At 40.0% G+C, this 20,905-nt stretch overlaps 1 protein-coding gene and 1 long non-coding RNA gene across 4 annotated transcripts in view; one reads left to right on the top strand and one right to left on the bottom strand.

Annotated features, from left to right (window-relative positions):
• The first annotated feature begins 255 nt into the window (after positions 1–255).
• The window catches only part of LOC148164619 (uncharacterized), a 51,393-nt gene continuing 30,743 nt past the window's right edge, over positions 256–20,905 (top strand). For 2 of the 3 annotated variants that reach the window (XR_015768122.1, XR_015768124.1), the window contains exon 1: positions 256–404. This is a non-coding gene — a long non-coding RNA (uncharacterized LOC148164619). The remainder of the gene's footprint in view (positions 405–20,905) is intronic. The other variant, XR_015768123.1, reaches the window with a different exon arrangement.
• TMEM67 (transmembrane protein 67) overlaps positions 15,246–20,905 on the bottom strand; it is a 49,380-nt gene continuing 43,720 nt past the window's right edge. Inside the window, exons 27-28 of the mRNA XM_028110645.2 lie at positions 17,234–17,376; positions 15,246–16,019 (exon numbers count right to left, since the gene is read on the bottom strand). Coding sequence (XP_027966446.1) covers positions 15,939–16,019; positions 17,234–17,376 — 224 coding nt within the window. The 3' untranslated portion in view covers positions 15,246–15,938. The remainder of the gene's footprint in view (positions 16,020–17,233; positions 17,377–20,905) is intronic.

The following is a 20,905-nucleotide window of genomic DNA, read 5'->3' on the forward strand; positions in this document are numbered from 1 at the left end:
AGAAATTATTCTTCTGCTAAGTTCTCCTAAAGAAATAATCAAGGATAGACGCAAAGCTTTAGCTAAATGGTGGTTCTCAGCATTTAGATTGGAAAAGAAACTCATTAAATGTTTGTGGATTTTAGGAAGTGTCATTTCCCAAACAAGTCGCACAGTACTTTAAGGCTACTACTCTGTAAAAATTGTAGACTGGGCACACAACAGGGAAGAAACGTCTAATCACTTCCTTCTGGGGCTCAAGTCTTGCAGCTGAATCATTCCGGGATCAAACCAGGCAGGGCGATCTTCCTTTATCCCCTGACCAGCTTCATTACAGGACAAACCAGAGGGGACTGAACATCTCAGAACCGGAGCCAGAGGTATGAGGAACAAGTAGCTGGACGGAGCAGAGGAGCGGAGGAGAGGTAAAAACTAGAAGGGAGAAGAGAGGAGGCCTTAGGAAGCTCGAGGGGTGGGGGCGGCGTGGGATCCGAAACACAAGTTGACGACGGAGGACGAAAGCGGAAAGCGCTCTCTTGCGTCACCTTCTGGTACCCACGTGTATGTGCACCAGATAGACCTTTCCCTCTGCTCACAAACTGCTTGTTTGCTCTTCTAAATGGTTAGGACATAGTTGAGGGTTTACGATAGATAATAACCAAAAGGTCTAACGGTAGGAGATGGATTGAAAAAATGTTTATAGAAGATTATTGTAAGGGAGGAAAAATAATGTTCCTTCTCCCCTAAGTTCTTAGCTGAGACCCCCATGGTAAAAGACAGATTAACAAGAGAAAAACAGTTTTATTAACATTATACCTCATGTATACATGGTAGATACTCAGGAAAAAAATGAGTCACTTCCCAAGATGGCTTAGAATTCAGGCTTAAAATCAATTTCTGAAGACAATTTAATCACATGGGAATATGCTTATTTTGTGTAGGTTTTTTAAAAGCGAGCTATGCAATGCCCATCCCAATATGGAAAAAAAAAAGTGTAAGTATGGTATATATTATCTAAGATGCAAAGGAAAATGTCTGGGCTAAAAAGCAAATGCCAAGATAGATTCTGTGGTTATTTCCAGCAATGGAATTACAGGTAGCATTTATTTTATTTTCTTCATACTACCCTATATCGTCCAAAACTTCTACAATGAATATATTTTATTTTTATGATCCACAAAAAGGTTTAAATATGTAAGAAGTGTGCGTTAGAGACAGAGAACAGTGTCCTAAGGGTCAGAGGTCACCAAGCATCCTAATAATGTGAAAGAGATCTAAGCAGCTATTCGGTGGGAAAAACCCAGATTCAACTCTGAGGCCTGGATGGGACTCAAGGTCCCTTGAGATTTTACTGTTATTTTTCTATTGCAATTTAAATTGTAATTTGCAGAGCAGTAAAGAAAGCTCTTTTTATCTTTTGATAATACAAACATAAATTTCCCTATTGGCAGATAAGTTTCCCCTGTATAGCTCATAGATATGTGCATACTTTGCATGTCTAATCATGTCATTTGCATATAATGTAAACCCATAAGTCATGTTTATAAGAATTCTGAGCCATACTCATTGCATTCAGCAAGCAGGGTGAACACATTACATTCTGTCTCTATTAAACTATGATCATAGAAGCAGTGGAGGAGGCGCTAATCCCAGTTCTCTATTGAGGGGCTTACTAGTGACCTTGGGCCTACCACAGAACTTCTTAGGGCCTCAGTTTTGTGATTCAAACGAGGGAGGTAAGCTACTATTGCTCAGGCCCAGTAAAGCCTAGGATTTGAGGATTTCCTTTTCCCCATGCTAAAACTTGACAACATCCTAAAAACATAATGAAGACTGAACACTCTTTGAATACTAATAATCTTTATTCTACATGCTTTACTGAAAAGGAGCTATTGCTATTTTAAAAAGAAATGTCTGAGGCTGCTTATGCATTCTGGAAGTGGAAGAGATAAAGCTGGTCTTTTGTACGAGAAATACCTGCACGGGGCTTTTGGTTTTAAAAGGTGATTTCTGCAAGGCATATTGCAGAAAGAGCTACTTTGACAGAGAACTGAATTGCTCTGTAGGTAAAAAAGAGAGTTTGTGGGTTTGCCGTGATAAAAGGAGGGGTAGCTATATGAGTAGGAGTGGCTTTAGCCCTTCCCTCTACCTTCCCTCAGATCCCCAACCCACTCCAGGTAACATACAAGCTAAGTCAAGGCAGCGCGCTTCTAAACAAAGGAGACTTTGAAATAATGCCTTTATTTATTTTTTTTTTTAAGATTTTATTTATTTGAGAGAGAATGAGAGAGAGAGAGAGAGAGAGCACACGAGAGGGGGGAGGGTCAGAGGGCAAAGCAGACTCCCCGCCAAGCAGGGAGCCGGATGCGGGGCTCGATCCCGGGACTCCAGGATCATGACCTGAGCCGAAGGCAGTCGCTTAACCAACTGAGCCACCCAGGCGCCCCGAAATAATGCCTTTAGTCCTAACTTCCAGTCAGATTGTTCTCCCCAAGACTCTTCATCTGTATAAAAGGGTTGAGAATCACGCCTGTTAGGAGAACTATTTGGAAATACTGAGGACTTCTCAAGAGGAGGATAGAGGAGAGAAGGGTCAGAGCAGAGGGGAAGGCAGGTCCCAGAAGGGTACAGGAGCCAGGGCTGACAGGAAAGACAACGATGGCGAGGCCTCACGGTGGGGGGGGGGGGCAGTTGGCCGAAGAGCTCCCACAACAGCAAGGCCTGCTGTTCAACCTGAAGTGGTTTTCTCTCCGGGCCATGCTGTTGCCCGTCCTCTGTTATTCCAGACCTTCCGCAGAAGCTTACCGCATGTAATTGTCTAGCGCTACTAGTTCTTCGGGGGACTGAAGGGGTCCTTATAGGGCCAAAAAGGTAAGAGCAAGAACTGTAGCTGCAGGAGGCGAGAAACGGAATTCGGCGGAATCAGTCAGAGTGAGAGGGGACTTAAAGAACATAAGCCACCCCGGCTCCCACACACCCTTGTCCTCTGCTGTGACACGTGAGCACATGCACATGCATGCTCGTGCCCGTGCGTGCACACACACCCGCCCACACACTCACGTACCCCCTACCGGTAAGCTTCAGAAATACTGGAAGGAGACAGGACTTCTCATAATATATGGGTTGGGGGCCGGGAGCTAATCATTTCATCTGAATATTGTAGGACAGGGTATTCTCAGAAGGTTGGAACATTGGTGAATGGCTTTCATTTGAATGTGGGATTCTTTTTTTTTTTTTAAGATTTTATTTATTTATCTTAGCGCCCGCAGGAGCGAGAGCACACCCACGCATGCAGCGGGAAGGAGCAGAGAGGGAGGGAGGGGGAAAGGGAGAGAATCCCAAGCAGATTCCCCACTGGGAGCAAATCCCCACGAGGGGCTCCATCCCAGGACCCCGAGATTATGACCCGAGCTGAAATCACGAGTCGGACACTTAGCAACTGAGCCATCCAGGCGCCCCTTGAATGTGTAATTTTTTTTTTTTAAGATTTTATTTTTATGTATTTGACAGAAAGAGCACAAGCAGTGGGGGGTGGGAGAGGGAGAAGCAGGCTCTCCGCAGAGCGGGACTCCATCCCAGGACCCTGGGATCATGACCCGAGCCTAAGGCAGACGCTTCACCGACTGAGCCACCCAGGCGTCCCAGAATGTGTAATTCTTTTTTTTTTTTTTTTTTTTTTGACAGAGAGAGACACAGCGAGAGAGGGAACACAAGCAGGGGGAGTGGGAGAGGGAGAAGCAGGCTTCCCGCTGAGCAGGGAGCCCGATGCGGGGCTCGATCCCAGGACCGCTGAGATCTTGACCTGAGCCAAAGGCAGTCACTTACCCAACTGAGCCACCAGAATGTGTAATTCTTAACAGAGAACACATTTTTGTAATATTAGTAAAATTTAGCCTCAGGTGGCTCAGTTTTTTTTTCTTTAAAAGAGAGTAGCAACTTCCATTGTAGTAGAAATCACTTCTCCAATTGTTGGCAACATTTTCAGTGTTTGGTTTCTATTTTAACCTCTTGCTCAGTCAGCTGAGCTCAATTCACATCTTGTACTCACAAAGGTTCCCTAACCTGGCCGTTCCTTCAGCCTCAGGGGCCTCCGTCTCCCCTGGGTCCTTCCTGAGATCCTTGCCCTTAAGGGGCCAAAGAAGTGCCTGATCCACCCACTCGGGCCGTCTTCTTATGTCATTGGGGTTTTTTCATTTAAATGATTGAGTTTCGGTAGCAGATGCTGTGTATCTGATGTGATGCTCCCTCATTTGGAGTATGTAAAACTAGGAACACTTACCATGTGACCGTAACAAAAGTAAATATACCAGATGGGGCTTGGGTTTCACGGATCTGTTTTTATCCTGATTTACTGTTAGCTTACGTGACCACCACAAGTTGAAGAAAGGTCCAAACCCTCTGTTTGTACTCCTCTGCTGTATCACTTGTAAAAACAAAGTTTAAAGTACGAGGTCATGAAATGATTCTGCGAGCCAGAACTTGTTCTAGTTATTCATGAAAATATGCAAGCAAATGCTTTTGGGGTGTTATGATTGTTAAGTGTAACAAGATGGCGGAAACATACTCGATTAGCGGCTGGTACAAGCACTCCTCCCAGGGGGAGCTTGTCTTCAGTAGGAAACACCCTTCCTGCCTGGGGTAGAAGCTGGGTCTGCAGAGGCTGGAGTTTGGTTTGTCACACCACAGGGAGCTCCTGGGTGAATCTGGGGGCGGGGTGGGGGGGAGGAGAAGAAAGGGAGAAAGAGACGAAGTGAGAGAGGCGATGTTGGGAGCTGTACCATGACTGGGGCCCCCTGAATCTCCAGAAAGTTAAAAAAAAAAAATCACAAAACGTTTGGTGTGATTGCCTTTCTTGTGGAAACCTGAGGCGAGCTAGCACCTGTGTAGTCATGGAGAGCAGCAGCCCGGGGCTGCCCTGGAGGGACACGGCCAGCACGCACGCTCGGAGGGAGACTAAGGGATAGCCCAGGGAGCAGAAGCTGCAGCAATGCAGCATTGCAGCAGGCCTGAGTGCTCGCAAGTGAACCGGGATGGTCAGTGAAGGGTACAGACGGAAAGAACAGATGTAGGGAATCTCACGATTTGGAGGGCAGGCTTGAGGGAGAGAGTTCCAAGAAGGCAGCTTGTTTTCTCCAGGAGGGACATAGGAGCCAAATCCTTGCAGGAAAAAGAAAAATATGCTGATCGTCTGTTCCTAAATGGAACGCAGGCATTCCTGGAAACTGCATCATTAAGGGGACTGCTACAAAACAAAACCGATTTCCCCCCTAGGAAAATTATTATAACAGAATAGCATCTGGACCAAGGACTCAGCATTGCGTAAACCATAAATACAACCGGCCACATGTCATCAAAGCAAAATAGGTATGCACTCAAATGATCACTTAAAACTGTACAATTATTCTTGGGTTCCATAAAACAGGCATAAATGTAGTATACTCATAATTTTACAAGAGACTCCATCCAATATGCTATAAAGTAAATGGTTGTAAAAGCTAGAGTAATAATTTTTTTTAAAATATTTTATTTATTTATTTGACAGAGAGAGAGAGACAGTGAGAGAGGGAACACAAGCAGGGGGAGTGGGAGAGGGAGAAGCAGGCTTCCCGCTGAGCAGGGAGCCCGATGCAGGGCTCCATCCCAGGACCCTGGGATCATGACCTGAGCCGAAGGCAGACGCTTAAGAACTGAGCCACCCAGGCACCCCTAGAGTAATGAATTTAACATGAAATATGTTAGTTATAACAATTAGACAATTAGTAATATTTTCTTTGCCTTCTTAGCACTTAAATGTAGTTTTATGGGAGAAGTATAACTCTTAAGGATTATCCAAGAAACTTTGAGTGAATGCTTTCTTTACTCTTGTAAAATGTGTCTGAATTAAGCAATGCTGCTGGAAGTCAGTCAGTTAATCAAAAGTTGCTTAAGGAACATGGCTGATGCTCACCACCTGTTATTCTTGCTGTTGTTGAGGGTGTTGATAATTCTGATACTGAATAGCATATTTACAAGAAAGAAGCAGAGAGGAAGTTACAAGAGAAGTATCCTCTACTGTGTGATTGATCTGTAGATGGTTACGTAGGTACTACCTCTTAAGAGGTAGAACATTCTGGAAGGTTATCAAGCAAAATTCATACTCTGGTGTAAATAATGTGGGCTTACTGGGAAGTAGTTGTTTAGGAGTATTTTATTAATCAGAATTTCATTAGGCTGCTTATAATAGATACCTGTCTATAAGTAGGGGTTTATAGTTTCCAGTAATAAGAAGTAGAAGCAGCCCTGGGCTGATATAGCCGCTCAAGATAGTCATCAAGGACACAGTCTTTTGGAGCACCTGGCTAGCCCAGTCAGGAGAGCCCAAGACTCGTGATCTTGGTGGGGTTGTAAGTTTGAGTCCCACAGTGGGTGTAAAGATTACTTAAAAATCTTAAAAAAAAAAAAGAAAGAAAGGAAAGGAAAGGAAGGAAGGAAGGAAGAAAAAAGGACCAAGTCTTCCATACTGCCCTGCTCTGCATCCTCATGCCCAAACTCAAGATGGTTTTGCACCTCCAGGTGTCATGACCACATTTCAGGCAGGAAGAGGGGAAGGACCAAAAGCATGTACCACCCAAGTTTTTATAAGGAAATCAGTAGTCTTTTCAGAAGCCCCATCTAGTGGACTTCTGCTTATCTCTCAGTGACCACCGTGAAACATGGCTAGCTACACAATGGAAGTTGAACACATTCCATCCATCCCAAATGAAACCAGTGTTCTGTAGAAAAGAAGGGGAGAATGGATAGTCTATAAGCAGCTAGCGATGTTCTTCTGCAAGTTGACTTATTTTAGGGTAGTGATTCAGAGCTTTGTGGTGGCATACTCCATATTACAGGTGGTGTTCAAATGTCAAGGTCATTAACATTTTTTTCACCTAGATTGTCTGAGTTTAAACTGCCCTACTTCTTATAAATCCTGCCCACCTGTCCTCTCAAGGTTATTATCTATCATTTAAAAACACATAAATCTCAACTTTAGATGAAATGACTTGTCCAAGGACAAGTGGACTCAATATGAACATGAATTGTCTTCATCCAGCATTTCACATGTAGAAAGTTATCAACTGTGGATCTTGGAATCAGAGATAGAAGAGGCCCAAGAGACCACTGGGATAGCAAATAATGGGGCAGAAGACCAGGAACCATACCTGGTTTAACCAAGGTCTCATTACCAACAGAGAAAGGACTAAAGCCCAGCCCTTTTGGCTTCCAGTCCAGTATCCTTTCCACTCCTTTCTGAAATCTGCCTAGTAAATATGTGTCTAAACTTGGAGCTCGTTTCTTTTGCGGGGAAGGAGAGTCACAGAGGTTTCACTTGTTTTGCCACTATTTCAGATTCTTTCCTAAACTACTTCTTCTTTACAGGACCCCTCAGGACAAACCTGATGACAAGGTTTGTCACTTTATGGACTTAGACACATACATCATGGAATAAATTATATTTGCCAAAATGGTAGGACTGTATCACCAGGAGCCTGGTATGATCCAGTTTGTCTCTGACACTTGAGTTGATGCTGTGTGCAAGGCAATTTGCTTTAAGTATTCTCAGTATTTCAGTTCTTGAGGCTCACCATCTGGAGGCCAGAAAGACACACTTCTTTGATGGCATGATTATGTCTGGGAAGGTTTGGGGTGCACACCCAAGTGGCAGACAGTGAAAGGACCATGGAATCCACATGGTCCATCCTTTCCCCCAAGGCAGGTACCAAACCCCTGTGTCCCAGACTTAATTGCCATAAGGCATCTGTAGGAAGACCTGAATGACAAGGAACCACTATTATGTAGGCAGCTCTAAAATACCATAAAGTTCTTCCCTCTCTTAAGCTGAAATCCACTGTTTCTTAGCTTCCATTTATTGATCCTAGTTTGTACATCAGAGCTATATGGATGTTAACTCCATCCTCCATGGGACAAATATTTGTAGAAAGCCATCATGGTCCTGGTTTATCTTTTCCTCCGTTCCTTCTATTATTCTTCCTGGGGCATCTCTAGATCCTTTACCATCCTGATCACCACCCTCCAAAAAATCCAATTTATTAGGCTCCTTAAAACCAGGTACATTGAGAACTAGACACAATACCATAGATAAGATGTGAGGAGCACATAATAGGGCCATTTCCTCCTTTATTTGGATACTCAACTAACGGGGCCATAAACTGCATTAACAACCTCATACTGTTGTTGTTCCATATTGAGCCTGTTGGCCAGTTGAGACTCTTACTCTTTTCCTGGAACATTATGTTGGGTCAGTTCTCCTCCTCTGGATTTTCCTGTCTACACGTGCCTTGGGTATACTACAGAAGCAATCGAATAAGTAAACATGTCACATTAATTTGTTTTGTGGTTGTCAAAGTAATAATTCAATCACAATGATGTACTACACTCATTGTGCACTTACCTAATCCAGGTAATTGACCAGGAATATCTCCTTCAAGCCTTACAGTGACCCTCTTAAGACAGATATTACCCAGTTTTAGAGATGAGGAACAGGCTCATAGAGGTTGAAGCATCTGCTTACAATCACACACAAAAGAAATGGAGAATTCAGATCCAGATCCCTCAGAATTCAAAGCTTTTGCTCTGAGCTACAATTCCACTCTGCCTCTTTATCTAATCATGCAAAACACCAAACAAGCCATTAAATGAAGGCTCTTCCCAGATTTATAATAATTGAGAGCAGACAGACTTGGAGAAATGGGTTTGGGGTTCTGGTTTGGTTGATGTCTAAGATAAATATTCTGGGGCATAAAATCTCATAATCCTTTACCTTCTGAAGGGTAGAGAGAAAGTGATCTAGTGACTTACAGAGGTATCATTGAAAATGTCCATTTAATGAGTCTCTCTGGCAGCCGGCATTGCTGGGCTTATGATAGAGGCAGCTAAAAAGAATACTATGGAATGACACCCAAATATTTATTGAAATATTGGGAATCAAAGTCCCATGCAAACATTAGGCTACAAATATTTCTGGTCAGAGCAGGCTTGAGGAAAATTGTTCAATAGTGACTGACATAAGGGGGAAAAGAGCTCTTTGATTGGTTTGTAAACTAATATTTTTAATGCCCTGGTCGGCTAACAGCTGTTTTTCCTGCTGCGTCAGTTCTGCCCCGCAGCAACTCAGAACAAGAGTGGCTGCAAAAGAAAACTGCCAATGTGAAAACATAATCAGAATAATGGCCAGCCCCCAGCAAGAAGACCTTGCCCAAATAGGACGAGGGCATTGGCTTTGGCTTTGTCTTCTGAGCTTGGTGTCTCCTCCACCTTCTAGGGAACAATCCTTTGAAACTGTATGTAACGATGACTTTGAGAGAGACTCCAGAAAATGAGAAACGTTCATTGTGTGGAACCAAATTTAGCTGGCTAAAACTAAAAACAAAATCTTGCTCTGGTTTCTGCCAAGGGGAACGCGAAAAACAGGAATTAGATACAAGCAAGCAGTTAGTTTTTTCTTGTTTTGAAATTGTACTTTTTACTCTCAGAAATCCTTTCTTTGCTGTTGGTCAGTTCTGTGAAATGGCTGTCCCAGGACCTCTGCATATGAGGTTGTGCCCACCAAAGGACCTTTGCACATGTTGTCCCTTCTATGTGGAAATCTTCACCCTCATTCCCACCCCATCATCCTGGCTGACTTCTGCTCATCTGTTATGTCTTGGCTGAAATGTCCTTTCCACAGGCCTTTCCAGACTACTCAAACTATCTTAGGTATTTTAGGTTTTATGTTCCTATACTCTGTAGATTTTCTTTTTAGTGTTTGTGACAAAATAATGGCCCCCTAAAGATGTCCACATCCTAGAACTTATAAATACATTACCTTACATGGTAAAGGGAATTTAGAAGATATGATTAAGGATTTTGAGATGGGGATTATCTGGTGGGCGCAGTGTAGTTACAGGAATCCTTATAAATGAAAGAGAAAGGCAGGTATGTAAAGAAAATGTCCCATAGAATCCCCATTTGGGGAGATTTACAAAGGGGGCATTACATACTCTGGATAATGGTTTGATTTTTTTAAAGGATTTTAATATGTGTATTTCATTAAAATGAGGAGTGGAGGATCCCATAATCATTCAGTAATTAGCTTTTTTTTTTTTTTCCTTAGGCATGACCTGTTTTGTGACCTTCTCTCTAGGAGACAGATGAAAGTGTATTTCCATTTTTAGCATTCAGTTCCTAAACCTGAGCTGAAAACCTGAGAACTACATCTAGAGTAGCACAGGATATGATCTGAGCTGCCCAACCCCCTGCTGGCACAATAGAAGTGAGGAGAGAAGTGAGGGGACAGGGAGCATGGTAGGCTCTGGGCTCTGCAGGGCTGTGGGTCCGCGCCCCGGGAAGAAAACCCGGGAAGGTTTAGGGTGCGCTCTACTGCCATCTGCTGTCGCCCCTGGCTTCACGCACAGAGAGGTTTCCACGGTTTAAGACACAAAGAAATCCAGTGGAAAGTTACAGATTAAGACTGATCGCCTCCACTTTATATAATAAACATAGCTCTCAAAGTTCATTTGCTCCATATCCTTAGCAGCAATTGGTATTTTAGGTTTTTTAACGTTAGCCATTTTGGTGGTTCCGGGGTGAGGGGTATCTCACTGATTTTATTTTGCATTCTCATGATGACTAAGGGGGAGCACTTTCTTAAAATATTAATTTTTATTAAATACGATAACGCATGCCCCTTTTGGCCTGTCCTGGGGTCAAATCTGCAACGTTGGTGCTGTTAGTGGCAAGTCTATCCAACTGAGATAACCAGCCACCCAAATTAACACTTGCCGTAGGTGCTTAACGATCCTTTGGAATTCCTTTTTGGGAGTTGCATACTGCAGTCTTTTGCCCATTTTACTACTGGGTTTGTCTGACTTTTCATTATTGATTTGATGAGTTCTTTATTCTGGTTGGAAGGGCTTTGTCAGATAACACGTTTCTAAATATTTTTTTTCCCTACTGTTTGCCTTTTCATTCCTACAACGGTATCTTTTGATGAACAGAGCTCATGTGAATCTCAAGTTTACATTTCCATTTAATGGAAATAGACATAAGTGTAAATTTAATGTAAATTGTAAAGTCCAACTTACCGATGTTTTCCTTTAAGGTTAGTGTTTTTTGGGTCTAAAGAAATCTTGGCCTACACCAAAGTCATAAACATATTTTCCTGTGTTATCATCTAGAGGCTTTAGCGTTTTACCTTTCACCTTTAATTTATTTTTGGGTAAGTGTGACATAGGGATAAGGATTCTATTTTTTTTCTGTTGTGATATTCAGTTGACCATTGAAAAACCATGCTCTCCTCACTGTACTACATGTCACAGATCAAGTGACTGCAGATCTGTGGATCTGTTTCTAGACTTCATTCCAGTGGTCATTTGTTTATCCTGGGCAGATCCACGGCCATGGCCTTTTTTGTAATAATAATAATAATAGATGCAAAGTTATTTTTTTAAGCCCGCAGACTGCTTTGTGTTGGGCAGTTTGTCACTGGTACTTCTAGCACTCCCAGCAATGTGACATTGTCTTACAGCCAGCCCCAGAGACTAATCTGGGTCTTTCTATCAGAATTAAATATTGATAAGACTTACTACTGCTACTTCTACTACAGTAACACTTGCATAGTACTAGCTATGTGCCAGGCATTCCTCAAAGCGCTGTATGCTCATTAACTCATTCAGTCTTCCCCAAACCTCTAAGCGGCAGGTACTATTACCCCCTTTTACAGAGGGGGAAATTTAGTCACAGAGAGGTAACTTGCTCTGTATCACTCAACTAGTAAGAGCCAGAAGTTGAATATGGTGAGTCTGGCTCTAGATTCTGTATTGTTAACCACTACCCTTTGCTGCCTGTCTTATAGGCAATGCATTTTTTTTTTCATGAACCGTGATATGCAGCCAGGCAACAGAGAGCTGAAGCACCAGTCTCCTAGCCCATGAACCCACCAATTATTCCAGCGTGGTCTGACTGTGGAAGATCCCTTCTTGCCCCCTCTGTCCATTCACTCCCTCTTTGGGGTGCTAGTCAGCTGGTAGATTTCACTTGGTTAAACTTTATACACTGTGGCTTGATGTAAAAATCTTTAATGATGCAGCTTTTATTTTCCTTTTCAACCTCCTCTCCCACCAAAACCCCCAAATGTACTGTTCTGTGTTCTTTTATGTGATGGTCACCCAAAGAGACACAGGAGAGGCTCAGGAAAACGAAGCTTATTACACGCACAGGCCCTAGAAACAAGAGGCATGCCGCATCTGCAGGTCCCCATATCACATGGAGCCGCACAGGGAAGCACGGGCGTTGGTCAGGAGGCAGAACAGGAGCAAGGGGAGAGCTTAGGTCACAGCCTTTATCAGTTTCTGCATTCTGCAGGAAAGGCAAGGCAGGCCAAGGTAAACAGGATTGGCTAGCTTGAATAATTACAGGGGGCTCTAAGCTACAATGGGCTCTAAGGGGTGGTCCTTATTTGCCTGGTACCTGGTCCTGGGATGATTAAGGCAGAGGGATATTGCTTCCTGGGGTGCACTGGCCGGACAGAGGTATGGATCTGGATGGGTTAGTCTGCATGTCAAAAGCATGCTCCTGGCTACACCTTTTGCTGAAATTCCAATCCCAGCAAAAATGTTTGTCTCTCTAGCCAGAAAAAAAAATTTTAAGATGTTAAAACATTACAGAAATTTTAAAAATATAAAGAATACATGTACTCCATATTCAAACTACCTATAGTGCCCAACTGCTATGTGCTTCATCTCAGAGTACAGACCGTTTCTTGCTTTGATTGCCCTCGTCTTGTTTATTTTTTCTAAGATTTTCTTTATTTATTTGACAGAGAGAGAGACAGCAAGAGACAGAACACAAGCAGGGGGAGTGGGAGAGGGAGAAGCAGGCTTCCCGCAGAGCAGGGAGCCCGATGTGGGGCTCGATCCCAGGACCCTGGGACCATGACCTGAGCCGAAGGTGGACGCGTAATGACTGAGCCACCCAGGGACCCTGGCCTTGTCATGTTTAGATCAAATACCACTTTTCTCAGGTAGAAGTCCTAATGACCACAGATGCACAGTTAAGAGCTTTCCCATCACACCTTGGTGGCTGTAGCACTTGTCAGATCGCTGGAATTGGTTAATACATCGCTTCCTCTACCAATTCTAAGACCCTTCTGAGAGGCTGTGGAGTGGGAAGAGGTAGAAATATTGCTTGAATGACTAAATGCATGAGTAAATGAAACTCTCCCTTCCAAAGACAATATTCCACTCTCTCCCTTTTTTCTAATCTGTCCCACGAACCGTGTCTACAGCATGGTATGATGACAGCCCCTTCTTGCCTCCTGTCACCGACGGCTGTGACATCTACCAGGGAGGGCCTCTTCCTGATGAGGCTGGGTGGCTGAAGTAGAAGTAAGGCTCAGAATTTTTGTTGGTCAGTTACTGAGATCAGTAATCTGGGTTTTAATAGTATGGAATTAATTTGTTATCAAGATAAAAAACATTTGGAGGCAGATGTTTTAAACTAAAAATTATAAAAATTCTAGTGTCCATAGTTTACTCACTGCTGTAAGTTTATCTTCATGAATTAACCCTTACAACAAATGGTAAACAAAGGGTATTATTTCCATTGTAGAGATGCAGACTAAAGCTCAAAGATGTCAAATGACTTGTTTTAAGGTCCCAAAGCTAGTAAGTGACAGGGGCAAAATTCTAATTTGAATCCAGGGCTCCTGTTATTAAATCTGGAGCATTTTCCATTAAGCCACACAGCTCTTTGACTTACATTTATTTCCCCTCAGCTTTTGTCAATATTTGCAGACAAGAAAAAGGATACATATTTCATATTTCATGCCAGCAAGCACTGAGTTAGTGGTCATTTTGAATGCTTCTCATTCTGGATAACCAGCAAAGCCTTCTCCAAAGGGGGTGTTAGGACAGCAGTGCCAGAGAAATAAGCAAATATAAACATCTTATAACACAGAGACTGATCTGCAGAATTATGTTAGGGGTCTATGCGTTTCTTTTTTTTTTTTTTGGAGGGGGTTGCCTGTGCATTTCTATGGGGGACACTAAACATAAAGCAGCTTATAAAGAACCTCTAGGTGAACCTAGAATTTGCTTCATTATGAAATGATGAAGAGACGTATCAAATGTTCTAGGTAATCAGTAAAACTGGGGGTATAAGACACCAAGTACAGTAAATTGGTGCTACAGAAACAGACGAAAGATTATGGATCTAATGGAAAATTAGGCACCTGATCATAGAATTTAAACTGTAGCAATGTGAACAAAGGAATCAACAGTGTATGAAAACCTGAACACATTTTTTATGTATCTAACCAAAATAAAAAGTAATATTGTATAAAACTAGTGTAGAATGATTTTTTTAAATGACTTTTCTCTGTGTGAATTTATTAGGTGAGCCAACTGATCCTGTTTTTTGAAATTGCCCTTTTCAAACATTCACACTAATATTAACTTCTCATGTATGGAATGAGAATTGAATTTCTTTCATATGCTTCTGAGCAAGTGGTTTTAAAAATCCATACTATTAAAAAAAATCCATACTATTACATTTTTTCTCTTTGCAGCTTTTATAAAGGCATTCCTGTAGTTTGACCCTTCAGAAACTGTAGTTTCAAATACTTGACTTCTTAGCCCTACTTCTTTCTCCTCAGTCATCCTTAAGATTCAAAGAAATGTAAAAGATTCAACTTTGGCAAAGGCTGAGGACCCCAGCCACAATGGTGTTCTTCATTCCTAAATGTTATTTCATGAAATACACTTAACCAAACAGGAAACAGAGATAGATATCAAATGTTTTATTCCATATTTTCAATTCAGAAATATAAAAAATATTTACACAGCATTACCTTTAAGTACGTACACAGCGTTAACAGAAAAGGCAGTAAGAAATGACGGTTTGGGGTTAATGATCAATATACTCAAAATATTTTAAGATGCCTTTCAAGTACATGGTATATAATGAAAATCATATCATGGAAAATTATTAACTACATGGCTCAGAATTTACATTTTGGATCCTAATATTTTTCTCCTTATTTAAAAAAAAATATAAGCCTACTTACTTATGAGGCCTGTTTGTTTTCAATAAGTCACCTTGTCAATATAACATGATAAATTTACAGTTCATTATTTATGATCTTTAAACATAACTAAAGAGCAGAACTTTGGGAGTGCTCTTAAAATGTTGAGTAATTTAAAATGTATGAAAAACTATATTGGGGTAAATGTCATACATTATGGCTTTTTTTTTTTAATGTAAGTGATATTTAAGATATATACAAGCTTGATGGGAAGAACATATTGACCTAACAATATAGGTATACAAAGGAATGAATATAGACCATTTCATGAGATGCCTATTAATCCAATAGTAAATTAATCCATTGCCAAACAGGCTGAGCAATTAAAATGAGGCAAGTCAAGCCAGCAGTATACAATTTCAAATTTCTAAGTACTTGAAAACATTTTCCAACATTTATTTACCATAACATATGTAAAAACTAGAAAGTACTAAACAGGAAACTAGGCTTGAACTTGGAATTAAATAATCTTGTCAATGTGAGAAAATGTAGGTAAATCCCAGTTTATAAGATAAATTATCTACAGAGACCAATGATGGGGACTGTTTTATCATTAAAAAGTTCTGCTGACAGCAACACTTAGATTTCTTTTGCCCCATTGTCAGTGTATCTAATTTGTGAGTTGGTGAATTAAATACCACCACAAATGGGAAAACAACATTTTTCATTATATCACATTATAAATTCACAAAGAAGTTATGTATCCACAAGTTATAAAAATAAATCTTTCTTTAGATTAGAAAACAAATAAAAATAGAAAAATTTGTATTAAAAGTTTTAAAAACCAGGGCAAACTAACCCGAGAATTATGACTGTTTTTGCCACAACTATATTGTCTTTAGGTTATCTATTCAAAAAATTAAATCAAAAATCTTTGATCCACCAATGTTTTGGATGCCAAATTCTTCTGTCCTACTGTATTACGTATAAATCTAAAAATCTGGAAAAAATTAAAACAATTCAGAATGAAAAGTGTAGAAAGAAAATTCAATATGCACATCAATTAAAAGATCTTAATTAAACTAGGCTAATTCTCTCAGCTATTTGCTTTCATTTGTCAGGCATCTGTATTCCACAGTGATACACAAAATTATTTCAAGAGTATTTATCATCTTTCATAATATCAAAGAAGTGCATATTCCTATCTACACTATATTTTGATGAATTAATAATATAAATCCTCTCATGTACATAGGAATACACTATCAAATATTTTGCAAGGCAACTTACCTCTAGCTCTAAAAGCTATGGAAACATCAAAAGAACTGTTAGGGATAGAATTTGTTTGTAATTTTAGATCTCTGTCAAAGACTGATAAATTATATACTACTAACTCATATACTTCCTTGACATAATGGGGGAATATTTGAGTGATATTAATCACAATATTTCCAGAACAAATTTGTCATTTTTTTTTTAAAGATTTTATTTATTTATTTGTCAGAGAGAGAGAGTGAGCGCACAAGCAGGGGGAGTGGGAGAGGGAGAAGTAAGCTCCCTGCTGAGCGGGGAGCCTGATGCCGGACTCGATCCCAGGACCCTGGGATCATGACCTAACCCGAAGGCAGCTGCTTAACCAACTGAGCCACCCAGGCATCCCAAATTTGTCATTTTTTAAAATCTCCACTTCAGGCTCCATACCCATCCAGCAGTTGTTTTTTTATCCACACAGGTAGAAAAATGTGTGACAGTTCTAATAAAGGGGCTTCTCTGTGGCTGAGTCCCGAGCTAGATCTTCCTGTTACATTAACATCTGGTGCAGAGGGTGAAGGGAACTCTAATTACTGCTACTTTTTTTTTAAATTTCAACTTTTTATTTAAGTTTCAGTTAGTTAACATATATGGTAAAATTGGTTTCAGGTTCTAATGACTGCTACTTCTGGCATCTAGGAGATCAGCAATTTAAATACCTTCTTACTGGATTCTTTTCACGTTTGCTCAAGCAACTTATGCCCTCCACAATACCCCAGTATTTCACTGACCCTGAAGGAGAGTGTAATTGGTTGAAATGTTTCTTCTTTTTCTGTGGGGATAATCATATTCTAAATCTTAACAAATTCCTAGTGAAAGCAGACATTGTTATTCTCTGCTATAAAATATCTACTTCCAAAGTATTTGTTTTATAAGAAATCCAGTAAAAATTTTTAAACTTACCTCCTGTTGTAGGTATGTAAGGAAGGCTGCTAGAACAAAATTTTGGCAAGCCAAATCCACAACACAGAAGAACAGCAGATCAAAAATAAGAAGAGTGGCTTCATTTCCATAATATAGAACACTGCTGAAAGAATACCCTTCGTCTGTTTTTTTTAAAAAAAGCAATTTATAAGATATGTTAGAAACTTTAAAATAGAACTTCTGATAAATTTCAGTGATAAAATTTGGATATTTAAAAATAGCATAACAGAAACTACTACTTATAATACTTCATGGCTTTCAAAAAAATAAAGGGGATTAAAATTTGCTAATCTCAAAAGTTAGTCAAGGAACTCTGCTCATAAAAAGTAATTTTAACATTTGTACCAAGGGTTGGTAATTGCTAGTAGTGTAAGTATATAGTCAATACCTTTCAAATGCCAGGTAATGAATATCCCTTATTTGTTTATATAACTAAAGGCCAAAGAATCTTAGAAAGATTCTCTAAGATAAAGTTAAAAAACAAAACAAAACAAAACACATAGCCAGCAAGGACTGAATAGTGCATAGTGAGCTATAATTTGTTTCTTAGTCCTCTAAGGTTTAGTTTCATATTTTGTTTTTGTTTCCCTTGCCTTAAGAGACACGTCTAGAAAAAATGTTGTTCTGTACAAATGTCTTTGCCTCTCTTCCCTTGACCCTCCTGCTTGACAAGAGCCACTTTTTTTAAGATGCAGTTCAAACTTTGCCATGTTGCCTCTTCTCGCTTGACTCTCTGGTTAAATTTTTCACTCACTATTCTGTATCTAACCTGTGCCTACACAGACTTCCACCCCAGCATCACCCCACTCATATATACAAGATGCCCACTGGTCTGTGCTGTGTACCCCGGGACTGGCACAACACATGACGCCCAATAATGCAAGAATAGGTGATATGCAGGCCACGACGTAGGTTACACCATTTCCATTCTTACCGATCCACATAAGAGATTATCAGCCACATTAAAAGTAACATATATACTACCTTTTTTTTTTTTAAAGATTTATTTATTTATTTGAGAGAGAGAGAATGAGAGAGAGAGAGAGTACATGAGAGGGGGGAGGGTCAGAGGGAGAAGCAGGCTCCCTTACTGAGCAGGGAGCCCGATGTGGGACTCGATCCCGGGACTCCGGGATCATGACCTGAGCCGAAGGCAGTCGCTTAACCAACTGAGCCACCCAGGTGCCCTATACTACCTTTTTAATGATAAGAAACCAGGTTTAGGCACTATTCCTGTCACAGATATCGGCGATTTTTAAGAATTTGGATAAAATGAAAAATTAAATGTTAAAGATTAATCAAAATGTTATTCTTCCTTAAGTGTTTTATTAGTTTTCCACTGACTGCACATTCGCATAAAATCTGAATTTTATGTTCACTCTCGCCCCTTTTATTTAACATAGTACTGGACATCCTAGCCACAGCAATCAGACAAGAGAAAGAAATAAAAGGCATCTAAATTGATAAGGAAGAAGTTAAATGGTCACTATTTGCAGATGACATGATACCACACATAGAAAACCCTAAAGACACCACCAAAAAACTACCAGATGTAATAAATGCATCCAGTAAAGTTGTAGGATACAAACTTAATACCCAGATATTAGTAGCATTTCTATACACTGATAACGAAGTAGCAGAAAGAGAAATTAGGAAAACAATTCCATTTACAATTGTACCCCAAATAATAAAATACCTAGGAATAAATAACCAAGGAAGTGAAAGACCTGCCCTCTGAAAACTATAAAACACTGATGAAAGAAAGTGAAGATGCCACACACAAATGGCAAGATATTTCATGCTCACGGATTGGAAGAATTAATGTTATTAAAATATTCATACTACCCAAAGTGATCTACAGATTTGATGTAATCCCTATCAAAACACTAACAGCATTTTTCACAGAACTGGAACAAATAATACTAAAATTTGTATGGCACCACAAACAGCCAAAGCAATCTTGAGAAAGAAAAAACAAAGCTGGAGGGATCACAGTTCCAGATTTTAATATATACTACAAAACTGCTATAACCAAAACAGTATGGTAGTGGCACAAAAACAGACACATAGATCAACAGAACAGAATAGAGAATCTAGAAATAAACCTACACTTACATGGTCAATTAATCTATGACAAAGAAGACAAGAATATACAATGAGGAAAAGACAATCTCTTCAATAAGTGGTGCTGGGAAAACTGGACAGCTACATGCAAAGAATGGAACTGGACCACTTTCTTACACCAAACACAAAAATAAACTCAAAATGTATCAAAGACCTAAATGTGAGACCTGAAATCATAAAACTCCTAGACAAACACAGTAATTTCTTTGATATCAGCCATAGCAACATTTTTTCTAGCTATGACTCTTAAGGGAAACAAAAACAAAAATAAACTACTGGGACTATATCAAAATAAAAAGCTTTACACAGTGAAGGAAACCATCAACAAAACAAAAAGGCAACCTACTGAGTGGGAGAAGATATTTGCAAATGACATACCTGAAAAGGGGTTAATATCCAAAATGCATAAAGAACTTACACAACTCAACACCGAAAAACAAACAATCCCATTTAAAAATGGGCAGAGGACCTGAGAGACATTTTCCCCAAAAAGACATAATGATGGCCAACAGACACATGAAAAGATGCTCAACATCACTAATCATCAGGGAACTGCAAATCAAAACCACAATGAAAACCTTACACCTGTCTGAGTGGCTAAAATAAAAAAGACAAGAAATAACAAGTGTTTATGAGGATGTGGAGAAAAGGGAACCCTTGTGCATTGTTGATGGGAGTATAAATTGGTACAGCTACTGCGGAAAATAGTATGGAGGTTCCTCAAAAAATTAAAAATAGAAATACCATATGATGGAATAATTCCACTATTGGGCATTTACCCAAAGAAAACAGAAATACTAATTCAAAAAGATACATGCTCCCCTGCATTTATTACAGCATTATTTACAGTAGCCAAGATATCAAAGCAGCCCAAGTATCCATTCATAGATGAATGGATAAAGAAGAGCAATATATATATATTCTCTATCACACACACACACACACACACACACACACACACACACACACACACACACACACGATGGAATATTACTCAGCCATAAAAAGGGTGAGATCTTGCCATCTGCAATAACATGGATGGATCTTGAGGGTATTATGCTAAGTGAAATAAGTCAGACAGAAAAAGACAAATACCATATGATTTCACTTACATGTGTAATAAAAAATCAAATGAATAAATAGACAAACAAAAAGCTGAATCAGACCTGTAAATACAGAAAACTGATGGTTGGCAGAGGGGAGGGGGTGGGGGGGAGGACAAATGGGTGAAGGGGAGTGTGAGATACAGGCTTCCAGTTATGGAATGAGTAAGTCACGGGAATAAAAGGTACAGCATAGGGAATGTAGTCAGTGGTATTGTAAAAGCATTTTATGATCAGATGGTAGCTATACTTGTGGTGAGCAGAGCATAACAGAGTTGTTGAATCACTATGTTGTATACCTGAAACTAATGTAACATCATCTGTCAATTATATTCAAATTAAAAATATCTGAATTTTATGTGTTTTACTATCTCTTCCATGTCTACCACTGATTTTGAAATTCAGTTTTTTTACTTTCTTGCAG

The sequence above is a fragment of the Eumetopias jubatus genome, unplaced genomic scaffold (assembly GCF_037043125.1).
Source record: "Eumetopias jubatus isolate StellerSeaLion01/CBP00866 unplaced genomic scaffold, mEumJub1_p1.0 scaffold_4, whole genome shotgun sequence".
Classification (NCBI taxonomy): Eukaryota; Metazoa; Chordata; class Mammalia; order Carnivora; family Otariidae; genus Eumetopias; species Eumetopias jubatus.